This window comes from Solea solea, chromosome 6 (assembly GCF_958295425.1).
Source record: "Solea solea chromosome 6, fSolSol10.1, whole genome shotgun sequence".
NCBI lineage: Eukaryota > Metazoa > Chordata > Actinopteri > Pleuronectiformes > Soleidae > Solea > Solea solea.
Window position 1 is genome coordinate 24598140 of NC_081139.1, and position 13335 is coordinate 24611474.

At 40.7% G+C, this 13335-nt stretch overlaps 1 protein-coding gene across 1 annotated transcript in view; it reads right to left on the reverse strand.

Annotated features, from left to right (window-relative positions):
* loxl2a (lysyl oxidase-like 2a) overlaps window positions 1-12742 on the reverse strand; it is a 40087-nt gene extending 27345 nt beyond the window's left edge. Inside the window, exons 1-3 of the mRNA XM_058631488.1 lie at window positions 12447-12742; window positions 9207-9520; window positions 4340-4515 (exon numbers count right to left, since the gene is read on the reverse strand). Of these exons, the coding sequence (XP_058487471.1) occupies window positions 4340-4515; window positions 9207-9489 (459 nt within the window). The 5' untranslated portion in view covers window positions 9490-9520; window positions 12447-12742. The remainder of the gene's footprint in view (window positions 1-4339; window positions 4516-9206; window positions 9521-12446) is intronic.
* Between the last annotated feature and the right edge of the window lie 593 nt (window positions 12743-13335).

Genomic DNA, 13335 nt, shown 5'->3' on the forward strand with positions numbered 1-13335 from the left:
AGCTGCTATGGTGTTATCGTCACATTCCCATACACTGTCAAGCAGTGTCATGATGTATACCTCACAAAAAACAAAATAATTACTGTTTGAGCAATTTCCTGCTCTGCACATTTATCCAGAAAATAACTATGCAGTACCTATACAAGTGAAAAGCTAAAGCTAAAGCTGTCATGCTGCTAAAAAAACTCTTTTTTCCACCTTATAAAGGTTAAAGAAACATTCATATGGATAATACTGATTGCTTCAGTCCCTTTACTTGGATACATGTGGTTTGGGTGTTACCTTTCCAGGTTGAGCACAGAATGTCAATTCATGCATTGAGTAAATAGGTAGAAGGAACAGTGCTGCCCATTGCTGACGTCAGCTCAAGTAGAGGTGTATGGGCTCGGCCAGACTGAGGGAATATTTACAGGGTGGGGGGACTGGACTGCAGCAACACCCCAAAGACCCTTAACACACAAGATAAACAAGGAAGCAGAGGGTGCCACTTGTGAACATGAACAGTCATCCATAAATAAATATTTCACTTTCGTCCGTTACTTCATCCACGTGACTCGGCGAGGCATGAGAAAGAAAAACAGGTATTTATAAAACTGCAAACTGTACATTACATTCTAACCATGAGTTCATGTGGCATTGAGGCCCGTTTTAATCCAGCTCTAGTTCGGTTGCTCGGAAAGCGAACTCTTGTCCGCCTAAAAACAAATGCAGGAAGCAGAATACAACGCAGGGCATTGTGAGTATACACAACAGAAACGATAGCCTGGAGAAATGGCCGAGCGTATGCGTGTCGTATGTTGGCATAAAACTAAATAAAAAACCCAAGACTGATGGGTTTGTAAGTCGCTTTGGATAAAAGCGTCTGCTAAATGCTTAAATGTTAAATGTAAAGGTGTATCATAAAGTGAAGTACACAAATTCTTGCGAGACCTCACATATGAATGTATACATATACAAAATGGGGAAAATGTGTATTGTAGGTTGAGAGAAAAGTACAAATGTGTCATTCCAGGCACACAAATCACACACAATTTACTGGCACGACTACACAGGAGTTTTGCCACCAAAATGCTGTTACGACCCCAGGGTCGTGACTGCTTTTTCCCTGTGTGTATGTGTCTGCACATGAGTGAGATGGGTTGCAGGTGTGCATGTTTGAGTGAATGACCTGTGTGAGTGAGTCTAGGGTGGATCCTGGGAGCTGATTGGTCCTGCACGGAAGGAATCCGAATAAGAGGCCTGAACATCCCAGCTGCAGTGGACTTCCTCAAACGACTCACAGCCAGACTGCCAGCAAACATTTTGTGCTTGATTTTAATAAACCTTTAAAATGGTTTGTTTGACTTGTTGCTGTTGAAGAGGGAGTCTCATTATTCATGTTGTGATCAGGTTTTCCCCTAGGCCTGGTCGTAACAATGCCTTCATACCACAGCAGCAGCCATGAGGCCTGCAGTGAAGCCCTGGCAGCCCCTCCCTCCCTTCCCGTGTTAATGGGTACGTGGTCTTTGGCCGGTGGACACATTTACACAGCAACTCTGTTAAACTGCACAGGGTAAGGAATTGAACCGACATTCAACCTGTTTTTTACTGATGGGGTGGGGAGGAGGAGGAGGAGGGAGTGTACGTGCAGTGTGAAACCGCTTATGTAGGCACGTCTAACTACCATTTAAATAACCATGACAATACTGTGCCATTGATCTTAGACAACGTTTTGTTGGTGAATGGTGCTGTGGCTTTCTGCTGCCTCAAGATAGCAACAATGCATCAGACCACACCTCAATTCAATTCAATTCAATTTATTTGTACAACCTCATTTTAAGACCAACACACCCACGAGTGAACTGGTGAGTCTGCTATCTGCACAACGTTCTCAGCCGAAGTATTTCTGGTAAACAGATTCAAAGATGGTCTACAGTCGATGTCTGCAGAAGTTACCAAGAGTGATTAGTAACTCTTACTAACTAAAATTAAGTGGAAGCTGTGCACAGAGGGACACGGCAGTGCTCCACTTTTGTCCCATCACAATGCTAAAATTTAAACGCAGTGTTATTCTTTTCCATCTATTCTATTTTTCGCTGGCACTACCCTAAGACCAAGTCTCCATTTAATGACAACTGACTGTAAAGCTGGCTTATATTTTAGCAGAAGTTGTAGGTGACGCTCTGTGCATATCAAGTGTGCAAGCCAGGTGTAAGACAGGGATACGCTTGTTGTCCCCACTCGCCCCTGCACTGCTGGTGCATACACACAAACACTCCCTCAGTCAGGTCTTATAGCTTTGCTTCACATTTTCAGATGAAGAGTGCAGCATACATCGTTTCAGGTCACAAAGACTAAACAGAGGCAGAATAATGAAAGTTACAAACTGCAGCTTTAAGTGATCTAATCAGGCTTAACATCTGAAATACACCAAACCACAGTAGAGAGTGTATACTTGATGCTACCCAACATCAAGTATGAATGGATAAAAACAATAAAGCAATCTGGACATCGACTGTTTTCTAAGTTGCCAATGAAACACTGTCTCATCTGTATCAGTCTGGTTTTAATAAGGAAACAGTGTTTGTAATATCTTGTCCCCAGACAAACAGAAGGAATGCCTTTATCTCTCTCTCTCACTCTCTCGTTCTCACAGTCACATACATAATCCTACACTGACTTTCCATCCGGTGCAGAGGCGTTCTGTGCAGCTAGACAGGATGGTCGTCCCCCTCTCTGAGTCATCTCCAAAATCTCCCGGGCTGCAGAGAGGGGGGTCTGGTGAGGGCAGGGAGAGACTCACAGCAGCCTGGCAGAGTCATTAGTGCTTATAATGGTGGAGTGGACAGCTCAAGTATCATATGTAATTATTTGCTGACTAATGGATTACTTCCTTGGCCTGATGTCATTGCAGATGTGACTACCTGCAGGGAAAAAGACTGCTGGCTCGTTTTGACACTTTTTTTTTTTTCACTGACCCATTTAATCGTATAGATTAGGGGATTCTGGATCCAGTTTCACTAACTAATAACTTACTTAGGTTCCTAAGAAATTGATACGTAAGTCTACACCTTTTTTTGCATGAAGATATTTTGGCTTTTATTTTTTATTTTCTAAAAGTTTTGCTTCCAACGGGCACACATTTAATCAATCAGAATCCCTGTCATTGATGATGTGACATTAATAATATTGAAACAGCTGGGACTCTTTACAAACAAATGAGACCTTCTTCAAATCTTCAAACTGCCTAATGGACATCAAAGTCCTTCCTGGTGCAGCAAAGTAGTAAAGTTATCTTTACAACTTTAAATGATCAAATGAGGAAGTGAAAAACTGGTCTGGTGTGAATCGGCGTACAGTATATTGTGTATCTCGTAATGTTATTCATTGACCCTGATGCAAGTACTTACAGTTTAGTGTAAAGTATTGAAATGATACATGTTGTGATAAAAATCAGCCCATCTACTACCTCTCAAATGCCAGCTCCTGCATTCAAATTGTGTGAGCACACTCACATAATGCATTCCATAGCATCTTAGCCTAATCTTAACCACCATAACACAATGCCTAACCCCAACCCTAAAATAAAACCAATTCTAACCCTAAAACTAAGCCTTAACCCTCAAACAGAATGTGAGCAACAGCAAAACACAGCACAATATACCTGAAATTCATTTTCAATAATGTCAAAGTAGAACTATGGATGAATTCCATCTTAAACTGCATGAAAATGACTAACAGTGATGAAAGTTTCTTTGTGTATACATACAGTACGATTGAAACATTGAAACATGAGACATAGATAACTGTGTAAGCTACATTGTTTGAATTGGTCAGTGTTACCTACTATAACGTGCTCATCTTGACATCTCTTAGTGGTGCAATAACTAATATGATATGAACTTGTAGTTACGAGGAACATAAAAATGTAGATTCGTGAACAGTTGATGGAACAATCCTCACCTGCAAACAGGTTTTCAAGTTTTCTGGTTGGATCCAGGGTGTGAAAGTTCCTCAGCATAGCAGACAAATGGATGATAAATACTGCAGTACATAACAGGTTTTTGACATTGAGTTTAGCTCATGTTGTGTCATTTGATGACTATGTTTTGATGCAGCAGAAGAGTGTTCCTTTTATTGTGACAGACAAATAATCAGTCTGGAAAGATGGCAGCATTTGGAGGGATGATTAGGTTTTTCCCTTCATCCTCAGTCTGTTCTCGGTTTTATTGTGAACATCTGTCACATATGTGCACGGGAACCATGTGTGGATGTGACTTGAGTGCTGTCAATTATACGATCACGTGATCCCTGTCTGTGCTCACATTAGTTAGTGTGTGTTGCTCCATGCTGCACCAACCTCGATGCTATTGGCCTGGTTCCGGATGAACTTGAAGCCTGGAATGCGCTTCTGGTTACACACCACGCCGACGTCTTCTGAGTGTTTGCAGTCAGACACGCCGAAACCGTTGGACTCACACTGAGCCAGGCTCTTTTCTCCCCCGGTGCAGTGCACATTGTCTAGCCAGATACGGCCTGGAGCAGACAGAAGCAGAGTCATGTGTGAGTGAGTGGACATGTGTTCTGATGTAGTAAAAGTTTTTACGGTGGTAGATTCAACAGGATTTGAAATAGGAACTTGTAGCTACTAGGAACTTCAGATTGATTTAATTAGATTCATGAACAGTTGCTGCAACAATCCTGACCTGTGAAGGTAAAGGATCAACTTATAGATATCATCTTAGGATATACAGTATGAAACAGTTGAGTTTGTGAAGAATACGGTGACTGTGTAACATGGTGGAGCAGTGGCTAATACTGTTTCCTCACAGTAATAAGGTCTGGATTTGTGACCTGGGGTTTCATGAATACTGCAGATTCCTCCCACAGTCCCAAAAATATAAGGTGAATTGTAGGTGTGAATTTGAGAGTGAATAGTTGTTTGTCTCTGTGTCTTTTGTCCTCGATGGACTGGCGACCTGTCCAGGATGTACCACCTTTCACCCCATGTCACCTAGTTTGGTATAAATGAACAATGACAACATGTATTCGGTATTCTGGGGGTGGAGTGGCTCAGTGGTTAAGACTGCCTGTGGTTAAGACCCTGTGTGCGAAGACTTCATGGTCGCAAGTTCAACTCCACCCCTGGCAGGTTGTACTCAATTCCCTTGTAAGTCGCTTTGGATAAATGACATGTAATGTAATGTATTCTATAGAACCACAAGTGTTATCAGAATGAAACTCTATGCAGTGACAGGGCTGGTACCACACTCGTCCAGCTGAGCAAACTGTAGCCACAATCTTGATCTAGTGCGTACTGTTAAATATAAATACTGTTAAATATAAATAAATGTCCACTAGATTAAAACCATTGTCAAATGAATGAATACAATGCTGATTAAGTCTGTCAGCTCCACACACCTCTCTGTGTTCTAGATTTATTTAAAGGAATACTTCACTGATTTGCATTTAGCTTTGTATTACTTAAATAGTGGTAGTATTATTGAAAAATTGTCCTTCCAAACCTCAGTTTCCAGAAATATCTTCATTCTTTCTTTGTTACGTGCCCACCAGTGACACTTGGTCCGAGGCTTGAAACTGCAACGCTAATTACGCACTTTTTAGACCCTCTCGTAGGGGGACGGGACCTCATTCCCAGAATGTAAACAGTGTCCGCCATCTTTGCTAACAGTTATGCTAACGGGACCAATTGTCACTGGTGGGCACGTAACAAAGAAAATAATGAAGATATTTCTCAACTCTGAGGTTGGGAAGCACAATTTCTCAAAAATACTACCCCTATTCTAGAAATACAAAGCTAAATGTATTCCTTTAATATCAAGGCCGACAGAATCAACAGCAATATTGCGCTACCAAAGTGAGACATCAGCAAAGCGGTTGGTTTATGACTAAAAAGACAAACAAATCCTCTCAAAAAGTTTCAGCTGTTAATTCTACACGTGAAAAACCAATGTTGTTCAGTAGATTGATGGTATAAATTCTTCTTGGTCAGGTCTGATACTACTATTGCTTGACAGAGCCCATTTTCAGATGAAGGTATGCAGCGTATAAATAAAGTTCCATTATTTCTGTTAATGCAAATCAAACAGAAGTTATGCACTAGAGCTTTAACTTTTAAGTTTCAAATGAGAGAGTGGTTTCAGCATTGTACCTTGACAGCCTAAGCCGCGTGTCTCACCCTGTTGACTTCTACTTGAGCATTTCCATTGAAGTCTAGTCACAGAGACGGTGCACAAACCTACTCACGTGGAGATGTTTGGTCTCTACCTTAACCTGACACATATTTTCTGCCAAAGGACGTCCAATAAATGTCGTCATGGCTAAAGTGTATCATGTGCTGTCCAGCTGTCTGCACTGAATCAGGCAGTGACCATGGCAACCTCCAAAGGACTGCTCATCTGACAGTCTGAAAACACTGCTGAGGAACATCCTGATCATTCCAAGAAAGTAAGAGCATGTTATATGGTCACGTAGCATCCTCCTGGCAGCAGATGATCACCCTTTGGAACATTTTGTTTTTCAAAATTATAGCCATGTTTTCCTGGTGCTAAACTACAGCAGCTATTCCCAGTGAGAAGCAGCTTGGTCTCAGTCCACTTTAAGCTCGATAGATTTTTTAGCATTGCCAGCTGTGATTAATTCACATTGTTGTGTTTACACCATTGTTTGCAAGCTGAAGAAAGGGCAGGGAATGTGATGCACTGAGGGCCATTCATTTTCAAATTGAGCTTTTACTGGCACTTAGTAATGCATATAACAAACACTCTAAACCATAAAAAATACCCAGAGGAAAGTTTTAAATGAAATGGATTCTGTGATTTAGAGATTGGAAAGGACATCTGGGGACCTGATAGAACAAACTCTTTATTGAGGTTCATGTGCTTGTTATATAGTCTTATATGTCTTCAATTAAAAAAAAAACATTTGGTGTTCTCTCTCATCAGACATCATGGTGAAATGGAAAATGGAAAATGCTCTCGATCATTTTTATAGCCTTGTGTCTCCACCAACAACAGAAACACATGCACATGGCCTCACACACTGTTTTTTCCCCCTTTAACTCACCAGGAATAAATGACACAAACAATACATTTTTCTGCACATTATGTCAACAATGACAATTTAACATGATATTTTAAAATGTAGAATGTTTAACATTGGACTCTCTGAGCATGCAGTTGCCTGGTTCTCAAATTATCTAAGACTTTAAGTGTTATATTTGATGGTTTATCCTATGATACTGTATCCTATTCATCCAATGTTAGACACTGCTGTGCAGCAACTTAGAAGGCTACAGAAGGCTTTTAACGTTGTCATGCCAAATATTGACTAATATCTGGGCATTTGTATTGAGGACTTGCCCGTTTTCAAGCCGCACGCACAGTATCAGTAACAAGTTGTGTCTTCGACTTTTTTATCTGTATTTTTAGGAGATGTATAGTACCTGCATACCCCAGCTTAGCCCTTTGCGTAAGCTTGACAGTTTATCATGCTTCCCTGAGGGTTATCAGTCATTGCAAAGCTCTGCCTCGTCACTATGAGTTATCCTCTAGGGTAGGTTGCTCTGCTCTGGCCACCCAAGTCCCTGGTATATTTTCATTTATAAGGCAATTACTGGCCTGCCCCAATATTATGTCCCTGCCCCTTTATGGCTCTGTTGTAAAGAAAAGTACGGCTATATCATTGTTTTATGATGTCTTCAATGTGATGTTTTATTTGTGCTCCTGCCTGTATTGGTAAGTTAGAAGAAAAGGGGACCTTTTCCTGGTTAAATAAATTAATAAAAATTAATAAATTGGTTGTGCCCAAACACTGTTTCTTTTAATTTTAAAAGAAACAGTGTTCGGGAACTAACGTCCCAACATCATCAAGCTAAAACTAAGTGCAAACAGTGGACTCCCTGTGAAGCCATGCATCAAACTGGCTGTTAATTGCGTCTCATAAAACACTATCTGCATGCATATGATTCTCGAAATTGCTATAATGACTGTGGCTTTTTGGGCAGAAAATAACGGCGGTAATTACTTGTACTTATTGAAACGGGTGGCTGGAAACAGTGGGAAAACATGAGCCTTTAACAAGGGATTCTGTTTTAATGAACAGCTACCAACATACAGTACATACAGTACAGCCAGCAGCTATTAACCTACCAAAAGTGAGATTATGTCTGTGTTTGGTTTACACACTGAGGGTTTCCAATCACACACACACACACACACATTGAACTGACTGGGTCACTCATGCCTCCTCTGATGGAGAAACCAGGGCCTGACAATCATAGCAGTCAGACAGGAGGAAACGTGTACCTCATTCAAGCATTTCCGTGGAACATAAGGAAGTGTATGAAGAGATATACTGCATTTGAATGAATGGTTGTCCAAATCACAGCTGAGATTAACAATCCTGAAAATAGCATAGTTTTTAGTAAGTGTGTGTAAAGCGATAAAGAATATTACTTCAGTCACCCCAAAGGAAAATGTCTTCCTAACCACCTTGCTGAATTTGAATGATTAAGAGTGCTTAAGATAAGGTTGCGTAATTCAGCAACATTCTCTGCTCTGAAATGCTAGGACTGCATGCACTGGAGGAGCTCTGTCCTCTCTGCCTAGTTTACTGTATGCATATACACTTTAGTGGGGACTAAAGCTGGTGAATGCTGTTATTTTTTCTCTTCTCTCTATAATATTTTAAGGTTTCTGCCAGTGGCAGCCTGTCCATAGAGGCGCTAGGGTGCCGCCCCACCAGTCTCACAAGAAAAAGATAGTAATCATTTAAAATAATTTATATAAATATGGAACATTTAAATAAACAAGCTACACATTATACAGTTCATGACTATCGTGTGTAATCTGCATTCAAGTGTAGTTTAAAAATGTTCCCTTGTCGTTTACAGTGAGTGCCGGTCACGTGACGTATTTCCGGTTCCTTCAGGGCGCACACGTCTTTACCATAGACTCTCTCGCTATAGTGACGCATGCACACAGGAACGCCCTTCCAATAAAAAAGATATGAAAACTCTTGGGTGCACAATTTAGTGTCTCACTGGTGGGCACGTAACAAAGAAAAGAATGAAGATATTTCTCGACTCAGGGAAAACTGAGGTTGGGAAGCACAATTTTTCAAAAATACTACCCCTATTCTAGTAATACAAAGCTAAATGCTAATCGGTGAAGTATTCCTTTAACTTTTAAACCACATTTTCTTACCTTCTCCTTTACCATACTTGGCAGAGGGCGACCAGGAATCAGCATTCAGGAAGCCAAGCTCTCTGCACACCACTTGGGCGGCATATATGGTGAAGTCATCATCACACACTGTCCCCCACTCTCCATTGTAGAAAACCTCCACCCGACCCTCGTAGTGTTTCCTCTTCTCCCCAGCCAGACGCAGCTGGATTCCAGCAGTGCTAGAGTCTGACTGGGCGCTGCACTGAGTCCACATGAGCAGCAAAGCAAACGAGACACAGTGAATGGAAACTAGGTGCAGCATGATGCAGGAGGATGGAGGAAAACCCAGAGACCTGAAGAAGAGATAATAGGACAAAAGACAGTTGGCATTACATTATGCTGATGTTGTTTATCCAGCTGCGTCCGAAACAATTCTTAGTCTACTCAACAGTCAATGATTTGTTCTTAAATGTCCTTTCATGTCAAACCATTGTAAAAATAAGGAAACACAGTCTAACCCTACCATTAGAGGACAGCTTTGTCTCCACCTCAAATTTCAATGTATTCACTTTATTTACTCACTTTCTATCAAACAATCAATGGTTAAATGTCCCTCTAATATTTACCATTTGAAACATCATACGTGTGCCATTGTTTCTAAAGACACAGCTAACAGACCTTTAGCTTTAAAGCTCTTTAAATATTGGATCAATATAACATATAAGACTCTGTATCTATGACACTATGATATAGATAATATCTATAATTTACTATATTATTACTATATTATCGTTGTTGTAAATGCATTGATATATACTATTTATAAGTGTCAGATCCTTTATTGTGCACATTATTAAGTACACCTATTCAACTGCTTGTTAACGCAAATATCTATTCAGCCAAGAGTCTACATGCCAACCTACTGAAATTCAAACTGGGCCTCAAAATGGGAAAGAAAAATTTAGTTTAACTGCCTTTGGACATAGCATGGTTGTTGGTGCCAGACGGGCTGGTCTGAGTATTTCAGAAACTGCTGATATACTGGGATTTTCACACACAGCACAATGTATAGGGTTTACAGAGAATGGGCCAGAAGAAATATCCAGTAGTGCAGCAGCAGTTCCCTGGGTGAAAATGCCTTTTTTTGATGTCTGGGAAAGCAGACTGGTTCAAGATGATAGAGAGGCAACAGTAACGTGCAGCAGTGACTCAAATAACCATCGCTGAATGCAAAACACATCAAACCTTGAAGCAGATAGACTCCAGCAGCAGAAGACCACACCTGGTGTCACTTAATGAGATCAGGCACATCTCAAATGGTATTTCCTGATCAAAAATGTCCATATCAGCATCACAGCCTGTTTTAAGTTGTTAGGTTTCATATGTTTTGACCTTCTAAGATGACTTTAGTAACATTTTCCAAATCCTAATTTGTGAGCTGAATGTTCAGAGAGATGCAGACAGTTATTAGTGGTACTCTGCAGTTTGCCTTATACAATCCTGCAGTTTGATTTGGCCATCATCAGACTTCCAGAGGCCCCTCACAGGCCTCTCTGAAACCACAAGTAGCATTTTGGGAATGTCTTAACGAATAGTGATCATACATTTGACTGCCAACAAGGCAGAGAAGGAGCAGGATCTGGAGAGGGCTGGAGGACGAGTGAAGGTTTCTATGTGTCTGCTGAGACAAGGATTCCTCTCTCTGTCTTTCTGACAGCTTAATGTGGAGCAAATGAGGGCTTCTTCAGGGTGGGTGCTGCCCCTCTCGTTTATCTCCTCATCTGTGCCTGGAGGCTGCATGACATGAGGGAAAGTTAAAGCAAACCATCAAAGTGTCAAAAAATGTTTCGAAGCCCCCAGGGAGGAATGTGACTGGAGTTAAAAGGAGAGGAGAAGGACAGTGAAAGTAAGGAGACCTCCATGTGTGTAGTTTGTGGAAGGTGGTGGGTGGGTGTGGGCGCGGGTGTGCTTCCCGAGTTGACGTCATAGTAACAGCCAACAAACTGCAAAGTGAGCAGGCTTTAAAAAAAAGCCATTGTAGCGCACACTCAATAAACTGTTAGACATCACTTCACCCTGAGAGTGAAATATGTGGTTTATCTTCCTGTGAGAAGGGCACAAGTCAGAGGAAGCTGCTTTGATTTGGTCTCCTGACGTCACACGGAACGCTGAGAGTCCACCACAATTCACCAGTGAGTGAGCAAACATCTGTCCAATCACTCATGTCAACGCCACAGAAATGTATGGGAAGCATTCAAAGTTCTCTGGTGCTGTGTATGGTCTATACATAGTTCTTACAAAACCAGTGGAGACACGCCCACTTATTACATATACATGCAAGGCTTGCATAAGAAGAAGAAAAAAAAGTCTCAACAATGAAAGGTAGCCCAGGACTTTGTCAGTCAAATGTAATGCGTTTGTCTTGTGTACTGTTCAAACGCAAAAAGCACAAATCGTGCATCAAGTATCAACTCTAGCCCTTCAAATATCCTCAGAGAGAGGCACAAGAAAGACCTCAGGGATGACTGCACACCACAGACTGAGGCTCACATAAAGGAACACACAAGTAGCTCATGTTACAAAGGGCTCCAACTAATCAACTCGTAATTTATTACTTAACCACTTAGTTTTGTTTTTTTTATAATTAAAACAAAAACTTCACTACATTTTGAACATGTTCTGGTTTCTTAAAGCAAAGAAAGTAAAACACTTGAATATCTGTGGTGATCATTCTGAGGCTTGGAACAAATCAATTAATCGAAAATTAATCAACAGATGAATCTGTTGATAATAATCACTGAAATTAAAATGCAAATTGAGATTAAATCTTAACTGAAGGAACAACCACAGGATGTCAAATCAAAGCAAATGACTTGTGGAACAATGCACATTATGTTTATGTGCAACATCAAAGTCATAAAGAAACACAATATTACATATATATAATATCAGACAGACTTCAGATCATCTCCAGTCTCAAAATACTCCACTGCATTCCTGCACGTGCGAATGGATTAATCGTGAAAACAACCTACAGATTAATCGACCATGAAAATGTCAGAAGAGTGTCCAGTCTGTTTATGTTCCATGTTAAACTGGGGAGACTGAGATAAATACTATTTTATATTTAAAATAATATAATATCATTTAAAAAATAATAAATCCAGACCGTATGCAAATCATCTCCAAACTTTCACACATTCATGCACGTGCGAAGCGTCCACCAATGAGTGTTGAACTTTGACCTGAGCTATGATGAAGATGAGCAGAAGCACTTACTTTGACAGGAGACGCAGTGAAGCCTCAAAAGTCTCTGTCCTGCACGCACAACTGTATAATAGATGATGATATGAGTCTTTGTCCCTTCACTTCTCTCCTTCTCTCTGCTCCCCTCACAGCTGGCAACGCGCTCCCGTCCCACTCCTCACCACAGAGAGGAGCCAATGAGCGGCCGCCTCAGCATCCTGGTCCCGCCCCTCCGGCCCATGCAGTGTTGAAAGTGGTTGTGAAACTGAGGAAACAGTTTCTTCTTCTTCTTCTTTCGGCTCCCTGGACTCCGAACAGTCAGCCACTGCGGTCAAAGCAGCCGTCGCTTGTCTTTCCGTGGTCAAATCGGCCGCTTCTAAAAGTGAAGTGCGCCGAAATTCTCTGCTTTACGTCAAATTCTTCTCAAACGGTCCAGACCAAGCAGTCATATTTCTGGTTTTCAAAATAAAGTCCTACCGAAAGCGAACTGAGAAGAAAAAAATTGAAATTATTAAAATATATAAAAAATTATATCTTATCATTGTGATTATATCAAATATAACGTTAGCAAATTGTATTGTAGCTATAGATTGTATATAGTGGAGTTATAGTCATTCATCTTGTTTTTATATTGACTGTCTTGCACATTTCTTTGCAGGTATTTATTAATACTCATATTTTCTTACATATTTATCTATCTTGTTATGATGTTTTTTATAATTATTAATATTGACATTTTTCCTTCAGTAAGTTGTGTTCGCGTTCTATACAATTTTATTCTGAAAACCGGAAATAGGACTGCTTGGTCTGGATTTTTTGAGTAGAATTTAACGTAAAGGAGAGAATATCGGCGCACTTCACATTTAGGAGCGGCTGATTTGACCGCAGTTTCAGAGGCAGGAGCGGCACCTGGTGAGCTTTT